This window comes from Phalacrocorax carbo, chromosome 10 (genome assembly GCF_963921805.1).
Source record: "Phalacrocorax carbo chromosome 10, bPhaCar2.1, whole genome shotgun sequence".
Classification (NCBI taxonomy): domain Eukaryota; kingdom Metazoa; phylum Chordata; class Aves; order Suliformes; family Phalacrocoracidae; genus Phalacrocorax; species Phalacrocorax carbo.
Window position 1 is genome coordinate 25666570 of NC_087522.1, and position 17614 is coordinate 25684183.

At 48.6% G+C, this 17614-nt stretch overlaps 2 protein-coding genes across 21 annotated transcripts in view; one reads left to right on the forward strand and one right to left on the reverse strand.

The window, feature by feature from the left end:
* Positions 1-150: 150 nt before the first annotated feature.
* Positions 151-9927, reverse strand: ACP2 (acid phosphatase 2, lysosomal). 5 transcript variants are annotated; one of them, XM_064462643.1, is made up of 11 exons: positions 9740-9927; positions 9562-9657; positions 9415-9501; positions 6448-6600; positions 5994-6092; positions 5742-5831; positions 3418-3550; positions 3272-3342; positions 2537-2643; positions 2124-2299; positions 151-2041 (listed from the first exon to the last, which is right to left on the reverse strand). In XM_064462643.1, the coding sequence occupies exons 1-11, from the start codon at positions 9839-9841 to the stop codon at positions 1905-1907; spliced, it is 1251 nt and encodes a 416-aa protein (XP_064318713.1). In that variant the 5' UTR covers positions 9842-9927; the 3' UTR covers positions 151-1904. The 5 variants fall into 5 exon arrangements, with proteins under 5 accessions (XP_064318713.1, XP_064318712.1, XP_064318716.1 ...); XM_064462642.1 differs by having other exon boundaries at positions 3254-3342; positions 9740-9924; XM_064462646.1 differs by lacking the exons at positions 9415-9501; positions 9562-9657; positions 9740-9927 and adding exons at positions 7591-7661; positions 7762-9356 and having other exon boundaries at positions 3254-3342.
* A 36-nt stretch (positions 9928-9963) lies between these two features.
* Positions 9964-17614, forward strand: part of NR1H3 (nuclear receptor subfamily 1 group H member 3) — a 31189-nt gene continuing 23538 nt past the window's right edge. For 2 of the 16 annotated variants that reach the window (XM_064462657.1, XM_064462649.1), the window contains exons 1-3: positions 9998-10138; positions 11408-11606; positions 15147-15220. The gene's annotated coding sequence lies outside the window, so the exon portion shown is untranslated. Of the gene's footprint in view, positions 10139-10803; positions 11020-11407; positions 11607-14887; positions 15221-17614 lie in introns of those variants that run through there. The other 14 variants (XM_064462658.1, XM_064462650.1, XM_064462652.1 and 11 more) reach the window with 11 other exon arrangements.

Sequence of the window (17614 nt, forward strand, 5' to 3'; positions counted from 1 at the left end):
TTATCTCAATTCTCACCCTGCTGCAAGTGGGATTGTACATCGGGATTTACCTTGGGTGGGGGGGTACGCTGCAGGAAGCACTGCCTGTTTTCCAACACGGAGCACCCTGGTGCTAGCCCTGTGAACTCTTAGAGAAGAAGAGGAGTAGAGTTCAGTGTGAATTTGCTTTTAATCATGAAAAGGAAATGTATTGGAACAATTACAGAAAATCATTCACAGTCAAAATGTCTAAATCATGATAGAAATCTTTGCGTGTGCAAAATTTGCTGCCTTTAAAAATAACAGGTCTGGTCCTCTGAAATGCACTTTCTATTACCTCTTTCTAGTGCCTTTTCCTACAGGCAGCAGCTTTTTCTTTATGACTGTCTTGCTGTGCAGGAGACCTAGATTGTATCTTCAGAGGACAAAAAGGTGAGGAAGATGCTGAGAACAGCAAGCTGCTTCTGCTGATTTAGAGTTCCCATGCTGGCAGATGCTGATTATGGTGTAGGGTGAAGTCCCCACAGTACCCCATAGGGGAAGAAAAGGAAACGTCTGTAACCTAAGAACTGGCTTCTGCTGCCAAGAAGGGAAGGGAACTGCACCAGAAAGGGAAGTAAAAGTGGGAAGTGAATGTGCGGCCTTACCACGTGAAGAGCCTGTGCTTCTGGTGCCTGCTGCAGTCTCTCATTTTCTGCCAAAAGCTACAAGGCAGGTGGTGAGCCCTTGGCGTAAAGTTCATTGCAGCCGCTGCAGCGTGTGCACAGAGGCCAGCCTGGAAAAAGAATCATGCTTTGGACAAAATGCCAGAGCATGTCAAATAAAGGGATCCACAGTCACCTGCAGACTCTCACCCTTAATGTTTTTTTTTTTGTTTGTCATCCATCCAGTAGGGAGGATAGGAAGAAAAACTACAGAACTTGGCATTTAATCTAGCCTTAGGTAAACAGCTCTGCTACATCTCTTTAATTACAGTATTCTGCTACTAAAGCGCATTCCTTGGGCTTGTAGCTGAAATCTGGGCTGCCTGCAGTACTGGATAGTCCCTGTAGTAGGTACTTGAAGTTCAGAGGTCAGGAAGTTGGATTCAAAGGCTGACTCTTTAGACAGGGCCAAAGTTTCTGATCTATGGGGACTCGAGAGCCAACATTGTGTAAGAAATTGGGTGCAGGTTTGCTACGGTCACAGGAATTAATTGCTCTGATGAAGCTCTTGGAGCTTCTTTGGATCACATGTAACCTACTCTGAGCTGAATTCTTAAAAACTGCTGGATTTTCGATCTTGTCCTGATTCCAAGCCAGTTCTCTCTTGAACCACGATGCGAGGAGTGGGAGAAAAGACCAGTTGCCAGCAGCAGCTACTTAGCAGCAACCTCAAGAAATGCTTTTCACTGTCTGCCATCATCTGCAGCAGTTCCCTCTGCATGGATGCTAGGTGAGTCGCAGTGCATTGTTGGTGACCTGGGCCCTCTACACCAACCACCATCAGCCCAACAGCTTGAGAGAAAAGCACTCAAAGCAGGTTGACCCTGAAGAAAGCTGCAACTCCTAATGGCACTGGATGTGGCAGCTGCTGGAGGCCCAAGCCCCTCTGCCAGAGTCATGGTGAGTGGTAACATTTACAATCACTGAAAGGAGGAAAACTCTTGACCAGCTCCAACTGGCCATGTTGGGAATCCCAGACTACGGAAGCTGGATGGGGACTGGGGGTACCACACAGTAGGCTGGCTTCAGAATTAAGGTGTCATTTCCATTAGAGTAGCTCAGTCGTCTCTCTCTGGGACGTCACCTTTAGAAAGCATCCAAAAATCAAGTCCAGTTTCATTCTGGGAAGCAATGGGCAAAGCAGAAGAACTGAAGGTACCCAATCACCCTTAGCAGCAACACTGCTCCCTCCTACCGCCTGGGAAGGAGTTGAAACAACTGTCAGGCCTGCTCTTCTCCCTCGTTGGAAACGTGCCGGTAGCCGGGGGGCTGAGACTGTATACAAAAGAGTACCGTCAAGAGGAGGATTATAAGGAGGAGAAGAATGGATCCACACACAGCCAGACCCACAAATAGTTCTGCAAGGGAGGAAACAAGTGGTCAACATGGTATCATCCAAAGTTTCCCCTTCTGCCACGCTCTGGTCCAGCCTAGGCTCACCTGTGTCATGCACACTGCTTGCTACCTGGCATTCTCGCTCCCAGTCCTGGGGAACAACAGGATCCGTGAGTTCCAAGAATCTTTGCAGTGGGCATTTATGCTGACAGCCAGGGATTGTCAGTGGGAAAGGTTCCTTTCTGCTGTCGTTCCGGAAAAACATCTCCACAGAGAAGTTACTGAAAAAAACCACAGCTAGTTGGTTTTGGGTTTGGTTGGTTTCTTTTTCCCCCCTTCCAGCTAAAGTCATCCTTCCTTCAAACACTCAGTGTGCACACCCTTTGCTTTATTCTGGTGGTAGTTTCCCTAAGAGTCTGCCACTAGGAGCAAGATTGCATCCCCCTAGGGTGGAGCCTAGCCTAGGCACCTAACCCTTGAGGTGAAATCAAAGCTGATGTCTTTACTGCAGCCCTCACCCATCATCCTCTTGGTACAGTTCAAATAAATGACATGAGGCGTATGGTGCTTGAATCTTGTTGTAGACATCTAGAGCCATCTGCAGTGCCACAAGTGTGGTGTCGTGCTGAGAGAGGGGAAAAAAACCAAATCAGTCACTGTTATGGACATGGCAGGGCAGCTTACAGCATACCGGTAACGGACAGGGCAGTGCTGAGGGGGACATCACTGTTGTAACTTTTATCTGGAAGAGAGGAACTGCACTGCTAGAATGGTGGTTTGTGACGGTGCCAGAGAAGGGGACAAAGTGAAACAGAGCCATATAGATCCTGCACTGTTCTGTCAGAATTAATCTCTAGGGAGCAATCTGGGAGAGGTGCTTGACTTTCCAGGCAGTAGGCTGCTGGAGAGGCAGGGTGACTCTGTATCTACACTGCTGAAACATCACATCTGAGTAGCATCAACCCATCTACCAAATAAATACAGCAGTGGCTTCCCAAAGCCACACCCACAAGCCTGAGCTAACAGGAACAAAGTGCAGGTTGGGAATTTTCCTCAGGGGTCTCAAAGGAATCATGCCAGATCCTGCTCATCCCACCCAGCCAGAGGCAAAGATGCATGTCCTGATCACTGCATGGGCTGTAGAGAAGCCAGAAAGGGTTAAAACTATCACCAAGCCCCAAGCCCCTGTGAGGATGAGGAGGATGATAAAAGCTAGGCCCCAAGCTCTGAATTACCGCTGAATAGGCAAGTACTTTCAGGTTCTGGGGGGCAGAGACGTTTGCTGCTTTGGTTAGGTTTTTCCGTATGTGATCCAGCAGGACCCCTGAGGAAAGAGAACAGCTGGTGAGAGGCAAAAACTAGACAGGGCAGCCTGAAGCTCCCTCCCCGGTGCACTCACCACCTTGCAGACGAGATTTTTCTACCCGATTGTGGATCCCAAATAGAAATTCGAAACCAAAGTCTTTTAGTTGCTTCAGCTGAGTCATGACATCTGGTGTCACCCATACTGGCAAATTCATTTTGTGTGCTTGCTAGAAAGAGAAACAGAATACTCATCTGCAGGTAGCGTTGATCGCAGATTAATCAGAGCGGCAGTCGGGGTGTCTGGAGACCTGCCCATACTGCTACAAATAAGTAGCAGTAACCTATATTATTTTAAATACGCCCCTTTTCTATTTATGCTGCTGTCCTCACGCTGCTGTGCTGCATACAAAGAATATATGTGGGTTTTAATGTTGTTTCAGAAACTAATAATGAGAAGCATAAAGATTAAAATCTAGGAGCTACGTTCCTGTGAAAGCACAACTGGAGCACAGGGTTATGTTGTAACACTGACACAATAATCTTAGGGCATTTACTTCACGTGTGGCTGATTATGCCCTGCAGATGGCTTGCAAAGAAAAAAAAAAAACAGAAAAGCGAGAGAGGACAAATCCAAGATTTCTGGTGCACCTGCAGCACAACTTCCCCAGAGGCTCTGAGGGCCACTGAAGGATACTGGAGAAAACGAGCGCTGTGCAGATGTAATACTGGGATGCACCACTGGCAAAGCCCGGTACTCAAACCCAGAATGCTCAGAACTGGGAGCCAAGATTGCAACCAACCCATTACAAGAAGGATTAGTTATACTGGCAGACAAACAGCAGTTGTGGTTCCCTGACATTACTCAGAGCAAACTTCTATGTCACATCCCATTAAACTGCCAGAAGATGAGCCTGAATATCCGTATGGGCCCATTCTGTCTGAGTAGTATCTTGGACTTTTTCGTTTTCTCCAGCCAGACGGTACAGCAAATCTCCTGGCTCAGGTGAGAAAAGCAATCCTTCTCTTCAGGCAACTGTTAGTAAGAGTGAAAAAAACAGAGGAAGCCCAAAGCAGGTGAAGAGACTGATCAGCCTGAGGGTATAGTTTGGAGGGTAAAACTTCCTCAAAGCATTCTGGTTTTGGTTTGGGACACTGATCTTTTCTCCAGGTTCTTGGGGATTACACGGGTTGTCAGCTGGCCTTCCAGGCCCAGCCTGCAAGGTCATTAAGTGAGTCTTGAAAATGCAGAAGATTTTAAAATCTTGACCTCTCTGACCAAAGGAATTTTTGTTACCGACAGAAGTTGCTTCATTGTGATCGTTAGGAGATCGGGTTTATAATACAAAGGGCAAATTTACATAGTGCAGTGCAGCTCTGGACAGGAATATTCTCAGCTCGCAGAAACTCAAGCTGCTACTTTACATAGCAAAGTGCAGTTCTGTGCAGATTTATCTTCTGCATCCCCAAAACAGTATATACCACTGTACACCGCTGCCAGCAAGCTAAGTAGCCTTGCACCTCCATAGAATCAGATGACACAGTGTGAAAATGCTTGGGTTTACTGCTTCTTCCACAATCAGCTAGTGCGACATGAAAGATGTCTATAATTTACTTTATCATGCTGTACAATTATACGCAAACAAACTTGTGTCCAACAACTGTAAGTTTCCTGGATGCTTGACCTTTACTTTAGCATTATCACAGCACAGCTAACCCAATTTTTTGTTTTGTTTAAGCCTTCGTGAGATGTGCTTTCAACAAAACTCCACAAGAATATAGAGCGTGGTGCCCTACACCAGACAGCAAAAGGGTAACATCTGTCTCTGGAGTCTTTCTCTGGGAAAGGACCTGAGAACTGATCAAAAACCAGGTGTGGGCGAACCCCACTTAACTGATAAAAGCATTACTTTCTTTCAGAGGTGGTATTAACAGAAGCACAGAAAGAAAAGTGATTGATCGAAAGTAACAGAGAGCTACAGGTAAAACCAGGAATAGTCCTAATTTAAGCTCCCAACTTAAATCATGAAGTTAACACTCGTTCAGTTTCCAGAGATCTCATTTCTACCTTACTTAACTCAGACTCGTCCACAGAGATCTAAAGATTTCAGACTCTGGCCACTTTCTACTGAGATATCTTTCAAGAGAGATATTTGTTATGCAGGTGGGACTTATGGTGGCTCTGGCATGATGTATATCTCAGTGCCAAAGTGAGAGGTTACAGGGAGCAAAAATAGGTAATTCTTGGCACACACCTCTAGCGAGTAGGAGCTGTTATTCTAAAATTAGAACATTACTTCTAACTGTAGGGTGGGAATCGTGAAAAGTTGTTTTATAGGATTCTGCAAAATTATTTTCTACCAAATCCAGTGCCCCCTAAAGACCAAACTCCTGTGGCTGTAAGACAATGGCCAAACTTACTTCACAGAACAGTGTGTCATACACACTCCAAACACACTCGAGAGAGATGTTCCAGATTCCAGTCTCATTTGCCACCATCTGCAGGAATTGCTATAGGTACGAGAAAAGAAAAAGGCCCTCAATTTTCCAATCCCATAGTGTATTACATGCAGATGTATTCCTACGCTTTTCTCAGAGCTCTGGTTATATAGAGGTGATAATACTTAAGCTACAAGCCTAAGACCACCTTATCTTGTGCAAACAATCACTTACCCAATTAGCTTTGGTCTTATTTATGTATTCTGCTGAGTGCCGTGTTTCATTCTGTAGCTGTTCATACCGTGGACAGGGGGTCAAAGGAAACTTCAGTAGCTGGGCAGAGACAACAAAAGCAGCTAGGTCACTGAGAACACTGACATACAGAATCTGCAGTCAACATGCATGGCTACTGAAACCCTGGCTAGCTGGATGCACCAATAAAGAGCCTCAAGTACTGCCTCCTGACATACTGCAGATTGTCTGTGGGTTGCTGAGGGGCTGCAGCTAACCTGTTGAGTGAACGCAAGCCCTGACTGCTTGTCGTGTTCTGCGAACAGCAGAACCTTTGCAAGGTAGGTCCCAGAAGAAGTTCAAGACAATCTGAATGGAGGGCGAAGGAAAGACTTTCGGAGAAGTCAGCACGACATGCTGGTTGAGCAGTCGGTACATATCCTTGAGACTAACTCACCTTCTCCTCAGACTCGGGCACTGTGTGTACAGGGATAGGCTGCCAGGAGATGTTAGGGTTGAACATCTGCTGTCCCTCTGGGGGATACAGGCCTGCCAGGTTGGCCTCTGCACTCATCAGCGTCCGATCACAGTCTGTGCTGCGGATGAAGATCTGCCAGGACAGGGACAGCGTGCCGTTAGTAATGCTACTGTAAGCAGCGATGCTTGGATGCCGGATGACGCACCCGCCAAAGGACACTGCAAAGCACCCTGCAGCTGCTCACAGACGACAGGATGACAGGAGTTGGAGTGATGCTGATGTCATCCTGCTGATGTCAACCTGGACAAAACTCTAAGGACAGACAGACACAGAGACAATTTGGAGTTTAATACCAGAGGAGCCTGTTCTGGGTAAGTGGGATAGCCAGATGCACTGGAATTACAGACAGAAAGGAGTCTGAATATGAGGTAGAGTCAAACAAGAGCAAGACAGAGGTGCAGATAATGACAGGCACGGATAGGAAATGCACTGTATTTGCAGGGCAGGTCTGGGGTAAACTTCTGCGTTCAGTTCTAGGAACTGACCTGCTGTACTCATGAAAAAAACTGGCTTCTCCAAACCTCAGTTTTTCTTTCTGAGAAATGAAGACGAAAGTGATCCTACTAATAGGAGAGAAAGAAAAGGGGGAGCTGGGATTTTATTTGATCATTGTGGGCTCTTGGGATTAATGGTCCAAGACTTACCATTTCAGAGCTGAGAGAGAAAGTGATCTGAGCCAGAAAAAAAGAAAAACGAGAAAAATAAAGAAAAGTTCATAAGGCCAAAATGGCAAAACTTTGGTATTCTGGTACCTGTGTACTGAAAACACTTAGGGGAAGACTGAAGAGAAACCAGTGATAAAACAAGAGGAAGACATAGGAAATAATGGATGTGCTAGAAAACAGCATGTTGAATCTGAAACAACATGAATAAAATGCCAGGAAGTTGAAATACAATGTCAAGATTGGGATTTTTTTTTAATGTTATATGAAGAGAAACGTAAGAAAAAATACATATACTCACTCCAAATAGCATCTCCCATGTTAAGTGTATCTCAAAACCTAACAGTCATGAGGAAAAAAAAAAGTTGCCTTTTCTTTCACAATTTCTACCCACTTTTACCTCCTATCTGCAGCTGGAAAACAATGGACCCTGTACTTGTTAGGCAGGACTGCTTTCATCCTTAGCAAGCTCTGAGGAAATAGAAAGGAAATATTTTAAAAGATAATGATCTAATTCTAAAAGTGTCATAAAAGACAATTAAGCCCCAAGCGTATGTGTTTTCTTCAGCACCTTTTGCCAGGGCTCCAGCCTGTCGATGAGTCAGGTGACAGACGGTCATACAGTGTCACCAGGAGGCAACACTTCTCCTACGAGGGAGGTTGCTCAACTCCAGCAGAGGTTCAGGCTTGGTTAGCAGAACAGCTTTTGTTTGCATATGCCTCGGTTTGTTTTTCCTTCTTGAGCAAGAGAAGGAAAACAGTTTCAGCTGGCAAAAGCTTTGTAAGAGCAAAGTATGCTTGGGAAGGAACTGCTGAGGGAGGTTAAAGGATCTGCGTTTGAGCTGACGCTGGAAGTTTTGTTGATGAAGCAAACGTCAAAGAAGGGATGTAATCTGAAGTATGGCAAGCTGGGTATTTACTGGGGACCCCAAAAAGGGGGGGAAACAAAGACAGGAAAACGCCCCGTCTGGTCAATCACCCAAACTGAGCTCAGCTAAAATAACTGGGCCAACACAGAGCCAGGGGTGGAACAAGAGGGTCTTGATGGCCCGCCACCCACTCCAGGTGACAGCAAGCCACTCATCATGGCATGTGCTCGTGTTCCACTTGACTCACACCTCTTTGATCAGCTAGCAGGAGTATTTGGAGGGGGGTGGGGGTGGATCTTCTATTTCCTTACTTTTTTTTGATCTTTCAAATTTTCTCCTGGGCTTAGCACAGGGTTCCACAAGGGTTCTGTAACATTTTATAAAAGAAACCTACCTGTTTCTCAAGAGCTATTATAAAGTGTAGCAACATCCTGAAGGGACAGAGGAAAGTTAATAGCTTTGGGGGACTGAAGCTGTATATACTTTACAGGCAGGAAGAAAGGAGAGAGTCAGTTCTGGTTAGTAACTACTGCTTATGTGTTCAAATACATGTGAGATGGCACCTGAGGTGCCCTGGGGAGGGCAGGGCAAACACTGGCTGCATTCTTGTCAGCTGGCATGGCAAAAACGCCCCAGAAATCATGATCTCAAGTAAGAAACAAGTACTGGCTCCAGCACAGCATTCCTGCTTCCAATTCCACCTGCAATTAATTTCCTTGACTGAGTCTCTCTGGGGCCCTGGCGGGATTGCCCCAGCTCCCACACTGGGGAGAGTGCTGCCACCTCACCCTGCCCTCCCTTCCTCACCTCATAGAATCATTAAGGTTGGAAAAGACCTCTAGGATCATCAGGTCCAACTGCCAACCCAACACCCCCAGGCCTCCTAAACCATGTCCCCAAGTGCCATGTTTACACATTTTTTGAACACTTCCAGGGATGGTGACTCCACCATCTCCCTGGGCAGCTTGTTCTAATGCCTGACCACTCTCTCAGGAAAGACATTTTTCCTAATTTCCAATATAAACCTCCCCTGACGCAGCTTGACGCCATTTCCTCCTGTCCTATCACTAGTGTCTTAGGAGAAGAGACCAACCCCCACCTCACTACAACCTCCTTTCAGGTAGTTGTAGAGAGCCATAAGGTCTCCCCTCAGCCTCCTCCAGGCTAAACAACGCCAGCTCCCTCAGGTGCTTCTCATCAGACTTGTAAGTCACGAGACCCCCAAGCCGCCCCTCAAAGCTCTCGGCAGCCTCCAGTGGAAACGGGCCGGACACAACGCACCCCGGGACCCGGCTTCCCCCCAACCCCTCCCGGTGGCGGCAGAGGAGCCGCAGCCCGCACGCCGAGGCACTAACCTCCTGGCGCCGGTACGTGTCGCTGAGGAAGCCCTGGTAGCGCCGCCGCAAGGCCTGGCCCAGGTCCCACTGCTGCCGCATCCCCACCTGCAACGACACTGGGCGTTACCAACGGCCCCGGCCGCCCCCCGGCCGCCCCCGCCGTACCTGTGTGAGCTGCCCGAAGCCCTGGGGCCATACGCCCTCCTGGAAGGGGTCCCGTGGATAGGCCTTGATGGGCGAGCGATCTCCGTGCCGGTACACCTGCGGGCGGCACCGCGTCACACCGGCCCGGCACCGCGGCCCGGCCCAGGCTCCCCACACCGCCACCCTTTTCCCTCCTCACCAACGTTACGAAGCGGAGGCTGCGGGGCCTGGCGGGCGGCGGCTGGAGGCACAGAGCCAGGAGGAGCAGGGTGACGCCGCACCCCGCCGGACTGGCCGCCATGGCGCTTCCTCCCGGCTCAGCGCGGAACCAAACCGCCGCCGTCCGCGGGCGCCCACACGGACGGTTTCCCTACGCACACCGGAAGCGCCGCGGCCGGGTTCGAGGGGGGCGGAGCCGGCCATCCGGCGGCTTCCTGTGAGGTCAGAAAGCGAATCGTCATGTTCTGGTATCGCTGCCCGTCACCCCTCCGGTAAGGTGTTAACGGGCGGGGAGCGGGAGGGCGCGCCGGCGGGCGGAGCCCGTCGCCGGGGGCCGCGTCCTGTCGTCCCATGGGTCGTCCCGAGGCCGACGGCTCCGGTGAGACATGGGGTTGGGGGGGGGGGGGGGGGGTAACGCTGTCTGTGACGTTTACTGCTCGTCACCACCCGCTGGCGCGTGGCGGCCCGCGGCTGGGTGGGCCTCTCGGCTTTCTCCTTTATGTAGGAGAAGAAGGAAACGCGGCTCCGGGTTTGCAAAGGGGCCCCGGAGCCGCCAGCCCCAGCCCGCGTCCTTCGCGCGCGTTTGTTTGTTTGTTTCGTACTTCACGCGATTCGCAGCGCGCGGGAGTTACGTGTGTAACAGCTCAGGGCGCGCAGCGCAGGGGGTGGGGCATCGCGGGCCTGGCGCGGCGTCTCGCCGGCCCGGGGCAGGGACGAAGAATGGGTTAATTTGCTCCTGTTCGTTGAGTTTGGACAGAAATAGCTCCGGGGGGGGGGAGAGTCCCGGGCCGAGGGGGCGGGCTGGGGGCGGGGTCTTGAGTGGAGAGGCGGAACTCGATCCCAGGGGCGGGGTTCAGGCCCGGGGTGTGGCTGGGGACGGGGGCGGGGTCCGGGGTCCGGACCCAGGGGGCGGGGCCCGGGGGCGGTGGCGCTGGCCGGCGGGGGAAGGCGGGGCGGGAGCCTCCTGCACGTGACCCAGGGACGTCGCTGCGCGTGACGTGACGGGAGCCCCGCCGTGAGGAGCCGCGGGCCGCGCCGGTGACTTCTCGGCTCTGGCTGTGGGGGCGGTGGGGCGGGTGCTGCCTCCTCCTCGGGGCCGGCCCGGGCGCCCCGCGTGTCCGTGACTCACGGTGCGGGACCGGGACAAGCTCTCCCGCCCCACGGCCTGCGCCAGCCCCAGCCGCACCGGCGCTTCCCGGGACCCCGGCGCCGCCTGCCCCCGTCGTGCTGCCGGGCCGCGCTGGAAGGTGCTGGAAGGAGGTGGGAGGCGACGGTGGCGGCCCGTCTCGCCGAGCCGCCCGGAGCCTGGCGGGGGTGCGGGCCGGGAGGAAGGGCCGGAGCGGCGGCCGCCCGGTTGCAGGCGGCAGCAGCGGGGCCGGCCCTCGGGCGGGGAGCAGTGGGACGGTGGCGCCGTAGCAGACGGTGCCTTTGCAAACGGGGGCAGCGGCAGCAGGTGGAGGGACCTGGTGGGGTAGAACGGGCCCTCAGGGAAAGGACAGCCGATACCGGCTGTCTGGCTGTTACCGTGCGTCCAGACAGCCCGGATCTCTGCTGTCTTCCGAGGTGCTGTCAGGTGCAGCACGGATTGATGTTCGCTCGTCTCGTGGTAACTTGTTAACTTTCTTCTTCCCTTGCCTCCTCCACTCAGCTCTGCGTTTCTCTGTCTCGTTCAACCTCTTGCAACCTGCCAGCCCAGATCGGAACCTTTTAGGATGCAAACTTGCCCGGACAGCTGGAAGTTTGCATGGTGCTGTTGAAAGATAACTTTGCTGACGTTGGTGATGACCCTTAACTGTGCTGTTTCACTGCAGCTCGCTGTGCGAAGGTCTGCAGGTCTGTCAGGACAGGTATTTTGTTATGGGCCAGAAGCAAGCCACCAGCTTGGGTCACTGGTGAAAGAAAAATACTTTTATCTCCTGAAATTTCCTCCTGCCTTTTCTTTTTCCTAATGGCACAGCCGGGCCCTTTACTGTAAGGCTCTTTTGAGGGACCCACTGACATTGAGTCATATTTCTGACTGGATCACTGAGTGTCAGCTGGTTTCTGGCTATGACTGCAAGTTATGTTTGTAGGGAAGAGTCTTCTCAGCTCTGGTGCTCATTCCAAGGTGCATGGAATGTCTGCTGCTCCCCAGGTGTCAGGGAGAAGGCTATACCCAAGGACAGGCAGAAGGTGAAGGAAAGGCTGTCTTTTCCTTCCTTTAGCAAGTGGTGGGCTTGGATTGTGGAGTGAGTCTTAATCAAGACCCCCTGCTGAGGTGGAACCAGAAAAAAAGGTCTTACCTTCTAGTTAGGGAAGCAAACACAGTTTGAAAATTTCAGTTAAGTGTTGCTGAGCTCAGCCCTTCTTTTCTTTGGGCTGTGGAAAGAGGGCATGGGATGGAGTTTGGCCTTGCTGTGTGCCTCTGCTATCACACCTGTGGCACGTTCACCAGAAGATTGTTGCTGCTGCAAGACTTGCGAGGACAGGCTGACTGCATGGCTTCCTGGTGTAACCCCTTTTTGATACCTGGCACTGAGTTCAGCGATACGCTTCTTTCTCATGCATGCATGTGTCCATGCGTCCTTCATACAGAAGGTTGGCCCTTGCAGGAGAAAAATAGTGGTGAAAATAATTACCAGCTGTCTCCCTCCTAACCCCCCAAAAAAGGTGGGGGGAATAAACCTAAACCAGTGTCAGGTAGGGCAGAACATGGGTTGTTATGGAGCTGCTTAGCAGTTCTGTAGCTGCTGGAGGAAGCCTGCACTTTGTGTTGTGAAGGGGTGTAAGAAGTACCGTAGCAGGGACTACATATCTATAGTAATTGCCTAATCTAAAAAAGCAGTAAACTTTATAATAAAATTAGCATGCCCTGGCTGTGTGCCTTGGGTTGCCATCTTCATTTGTTTCTAGTTATTGCTGCCGCAGCTCTCTGCACCGTGTCAGCATGTTTCCTTCACCAGCTGGCTGTGCAGCAAGGCAGAAGGTGTGCAGAACAGGCATGCAGCCATGCAGGTTCAGAGTGTGAGTTTGCTGCTTTATCCTGATCTCACACCTGCAGGTAAAGTCATGTTCCCAGAGTGTTAAAGTGCATTTGATTTGCTTTGACTTTTTTTTTTCCCAAGAAAGATGCTTTCTCTAGGATTAGTCTTCACTACTCAGAGCAGTTGTTCCATGGTAAACAGAAGGATGATTTTTTTGCTGTTGTTAATTATTTGATCCGGTGGTGGTCTCAGATGGTCATCAAAAGTCATGTCTCTTGCAATTCAATCTGGTCTGTGATGGCATGGCTCTCAAGATTGACAGTTTTCAAAATGTAAAGTTTTGAATTTAAGGTCTGTGACTGTTGCTGTTTTTCAGAAGTCCTGTTCCCATCTGCCCCAGGAAAAGTATAGGATATAATGGGCTTTGCCTTGAGTGTGTTGAAGGATGATCCTGCTTTCTGCTCTGGAAGCAGCTGCTGTGAAAGTCTTGTTGCAGATGTGTGCGACTTTGCATGTTGAATAGGAAAGCTTATGATGTTGTATGTCACCTCCCGCTGCCTTCAAGTAATAACATTCACAAACCTGACAATCTTGGAGAAGAATCAATGGTTCAGAGCTGAGGTGAAACCTGTTGTAAAAAGCTATTTTGTTTCATTGGAGGAAATTGTTCTGCTGGTCTGCAGAAGGATATGTTACCTTGTTTTCCTCACAGCCTGATAATTTAGGAAGGCAGAATCACATTCTCTTGACTGTGGAAACTGTCTCAGTGAGAAGGAACTTCATCTTGGGAGGGAGTTCAGGGGAGTATTCCCTGCTGACAGGTACAGGTCTGCATATAGGCTGCAAACAGGTTGAACTTGGTCATTAGATCATATGCCTGCTAATATACAAGTACAGCATTTGACTTAGCATTTTTGTTGCGGTTACTGCAGCTAGAAGCTGTGTTGTAGCCAGTTTGGGTTTGAGGTGTGTGTATAATACTGTGAAATTAGATGAGAGGCTGTCCATTTTCTGGCAGATCTTAAGAGCTTCTGTGTTAGAAGTGGTACGATGGGTTACTTCAGCACTCCTGTATGGTCTTTGTTCTGTGACTTCCTGCTCTGGACAGAATACCTCTTTTCCATTTTTGGAGCACAGACAAATTCCTTTTTGTGTCCTCACTAAAAAGGAGACACCCCTGGAGCCAGCATAGCTTGCACTTTTAGATCTGGATATCTCAAAACTAGATTTCCTGTAAAGCAAAATTAGTTGCTTTATTGAGTGTCAAAAAGAAGCTGTTAAGGTGATATACTCAACTTCAATTTATGAAATTATACTGCTTTGGAGTAGGCACTGTCAAGCTTTTAAGTGCCTTATTTGGGGAGGGCAAAGGCTGATTAGGGTAGTGTATGGAGGAGAGCAGAGCACTACAGACTGCTCAGTATTTTTAAGGGAGCGGAAAAGATAGGTGTTTGTTTAGTGGGAGGTTGATGAAGAAATGAAGAGAACAATGCTAGAGAATGAGAAATCTAATTCTTATTTTGAACAGATCAACTTTAGTGTCTGTAGGATTAAGAGGAGAACTCTCGTGGGATGTGAGGATTGAAGCAATTTAAAAGCTGTGCTGCAGGGTCAGGTTGTATGGTGTACACATGGAAACCTCTCTGGGATGTAAATAAAAGATGTTAGGCAAGTATCAGACTGGTTGCTAAAGCAGATGACTGACAAGAGAGTGGGTGCCTCCTGGCATGTAAGGCTTTCTAGTTTGTTTTAAGTTTGTTGGTTGTTTGTTTTTTTTTTTTAAATATTGGCAAATATACTTGCAAAATTTCTTGAAATGAACTGGGCATGGAAGTGGTATCCTTTCTCCCTCTAGGGGTAGGGGCAGTCCTGGCCTGCGTGTCCTAGCACTACTCTGAAGCAAGCAAGGTTAATGGGTTTAAATCAAGGCTTTCCACTTGCTGGTTTAAATCATCGGTGATGTATATTTAGTTCGTTTAAGCTTTGTTTTGCATTAGATACTTTCTTAAAAGGAAGGTTTATTTTAATTGGTTAGGCTAATCTATTACTGCTTCTTGCTAAACAGGACAATACAGGGTATCTATGTACACCTATTTATGCTATTATATGACAGTAAATGTTTACATTGGAAAATGGTCATTTGTGTTTACTTGGTGAGTAATTTCTTTCCTCATGACTTATTAAAAACTGCATTAGAATAAAAAGGTCAAATTAAATATGCAAATTTTTGGTAATTAAACTATAATCATGCACTGGATACATAAGAGAAAATGTTTGCTGGAGTGTGTGCTATTAAAACTGACTTAGTTTAATAGGGAAGTGTTATCTGTGCATGGCAAAATGAACTGGTTGTTTTTGATCATTATGTCCTTCCAGATCATAGAATGAGCATAACTCATTCTCCCTTGTCTTGTTTTTATTCAGAGATTGGAAAAGAGAAACAGCTCCTCCCCATTTTATGCTGCCTTCCCCAACCTTGAGTGAACTGAACTAATTCAGTAAGTGAAGAAACTAATCTTTCTGCCCTTTTTAAAGAAATAATTGCTTGGTATGGTACGTCAGTGGATTCTGGTTTTGCAGACTTAGTGACTTTCTAGAGTTTAGGAATTACGCTCTTTTAAACATTCTCCAGCAACGATGCGCTGCTTGGATAGGACGTGCATTTGTTTGCCTAAGTGACTGTTTTAGGCTTTATCATAAATTGTCATTAACTTAGAAAATAAGTTTAGTAAGTGTAATCTTGAAAAATGTTGTAAAATTAATTTAAAGGAAAATGTTTGGAATTTAAATAGTCTATCTAGGGCCCTTATGAAATGAGGACGAAGAGGTAGCTTCTGCAACAGCTCCATGGTGTATCTTGGTTGCCAGGGACACACATGCAGAAATGTGCTGGCCCCCAAAGGATTCCACATGCCGTGCCAGTGAATTTTCCTGGAGGATTTTACAGAGTCAGGCCATCGGATATGCATGTGTAGAGGCTTCTTGTGCACATACCAGCAAGAACCCACATGCCAATGTTTGTGGGCACATAAAGTTGCATCGGAACAGCCTTTGAGACTTGCTCTGGTGGTGCTTGCCCTGACAGGTGTGCACACATGCACACACAGAGTCCTGTGGTCAGCCTTCTTTGCCGGCATGCTTCAGCTTGCGTGAGTACTGCTACCGAGGCAGGGCAGCTCACCCCGCTGTGTGCTCCGAGAGGAGAAGGAGAAGCTGTCACCCTGCCTTCAAATACCAACTTTGTGCTTCTGGTCTTCTGGTTGACTGCTTCCCACCCTTGGCTGTTGTCTGTAGGAGGGGAATAATATTCTGGTTTCTGTGAAAGGGCCAGGAGGAAGTTCAAAAGATGGCTTCTGTGTTTACAACTGGTGAGGGGGACAGATTCGCAGGCATCTGCAGGTCTGGGCAGCAAGCTCTGGGGAGATGATTTAAGGTCTGTATAGCATGCGGACAGGCAAGGTTGCACTGCTAGACCTTTAAGGTGTCAGACTCCCTTAGCGAAGGAAGAGGGAACTTCTTTTGTGAGGGGTGTTTTAAAATGTAAAATATTGATAAACATAGATTGTATAATATGGCTTCTGTTATCTAGGTGTGTCTGAGAAGAGGGGACTTAGCTTTCTGTGTTATATGGGACTGAAGAAAAATTTTCTCTTTGTTTCCAGAAAGCTCCCAAGTTGCTGTTTGTTTTCCTAGAAATAGAAAAGGAGTGGAGAAAGCAGGAACCTTTCTTTGCCTGAAGAAAACATGAATTTTTTCCCTATCATGTGTACTTTGAGGGCATTTTTGATCACACTGCTTTTAAGCAGCAGGCTGGGTGTGAAGGCTGAAGAAAAAACAAGAAGAGGCTGCAGACTTTGTCCTCCCTTGTTTCAGTATCATCTTCAACTGATACTTGCTCTGCGTGGTGCCTTTAGCAGTGTCACAGAATCAGCGGGCCATCCCCACCCTTCTCCCTTGATACAGGAGGGATTGAAATAAGCCACCAGTTGGCTTAGCCCCATTGCCTGCTCCCACACACTTGTACGTGTGCTTGCATTTTCCAGCACCAATGTTGGATTTGCAATTATTTCTGAGAAGTCAGGTGATATGGGCTCTCGGACAGTATAATGTTTGCTTGCCCGCTTCATGCAGACCCTGCTGGAGCGTCAGTCATGCAGAACTGCTGGCTCCTAGTTTGTCCATGGGTTGTGTGTGATGGCTTCCTTCCCCTCCTGGCAGGGATGCGCTGGAGGTGGGAACAGAGTGGGCTCCTTGCAGCGTGTTGCTTGTGACAAAACCTGACAATATGATGGTTATGCTCTTTTGCTTTACTCTGTCAGATCCTTTGTGCAGGATTTCAGACTGTTCCGGGCTATATTATCTGGGCAATAGAAAAAGCATTTGCCTGTTGGCACCTCTGATCTCTGTGCCTTGTTAGGGCTCTTTCTGGATGGATGAGGCCTCCTGGGTGCCTGGAGGTAACCTGCGAGGAGAGTTGGTGGTTCTGTTTCCCATCTGGTGGGTGTGCCGTCAGCACAGCCATTTTGCTGGCTGCTGTTTGAGCAGTGGACTCTGTCCGGCTCTGGACTGTTTTCCAGCTGAGTATTTGTGGTGATGTCAGGCACTGTGAGAAGGGAACATGACTTGGCAGGACAAAGGCTGCAGAAAGTTCAGCTCCACATTTGGCCAAGAGCCTCGGAAGGAATGAGATCTAGACACACATTCTGCTACGCAGCCTGTCACATGTCTTCTCACATGCTCCATTCCTGTCGCACAGATCCTCTTTCTCTCATTTTCAGACCTTTAACCCTCTCCTCCTAGTTTCCACCCTGCCGCTTTATAAAAAACAAAAATTCCTCCTTATTTTGCTGTTGTTGCACCTTATAAGTATTCAGTTGCAATGACCTCCAAAG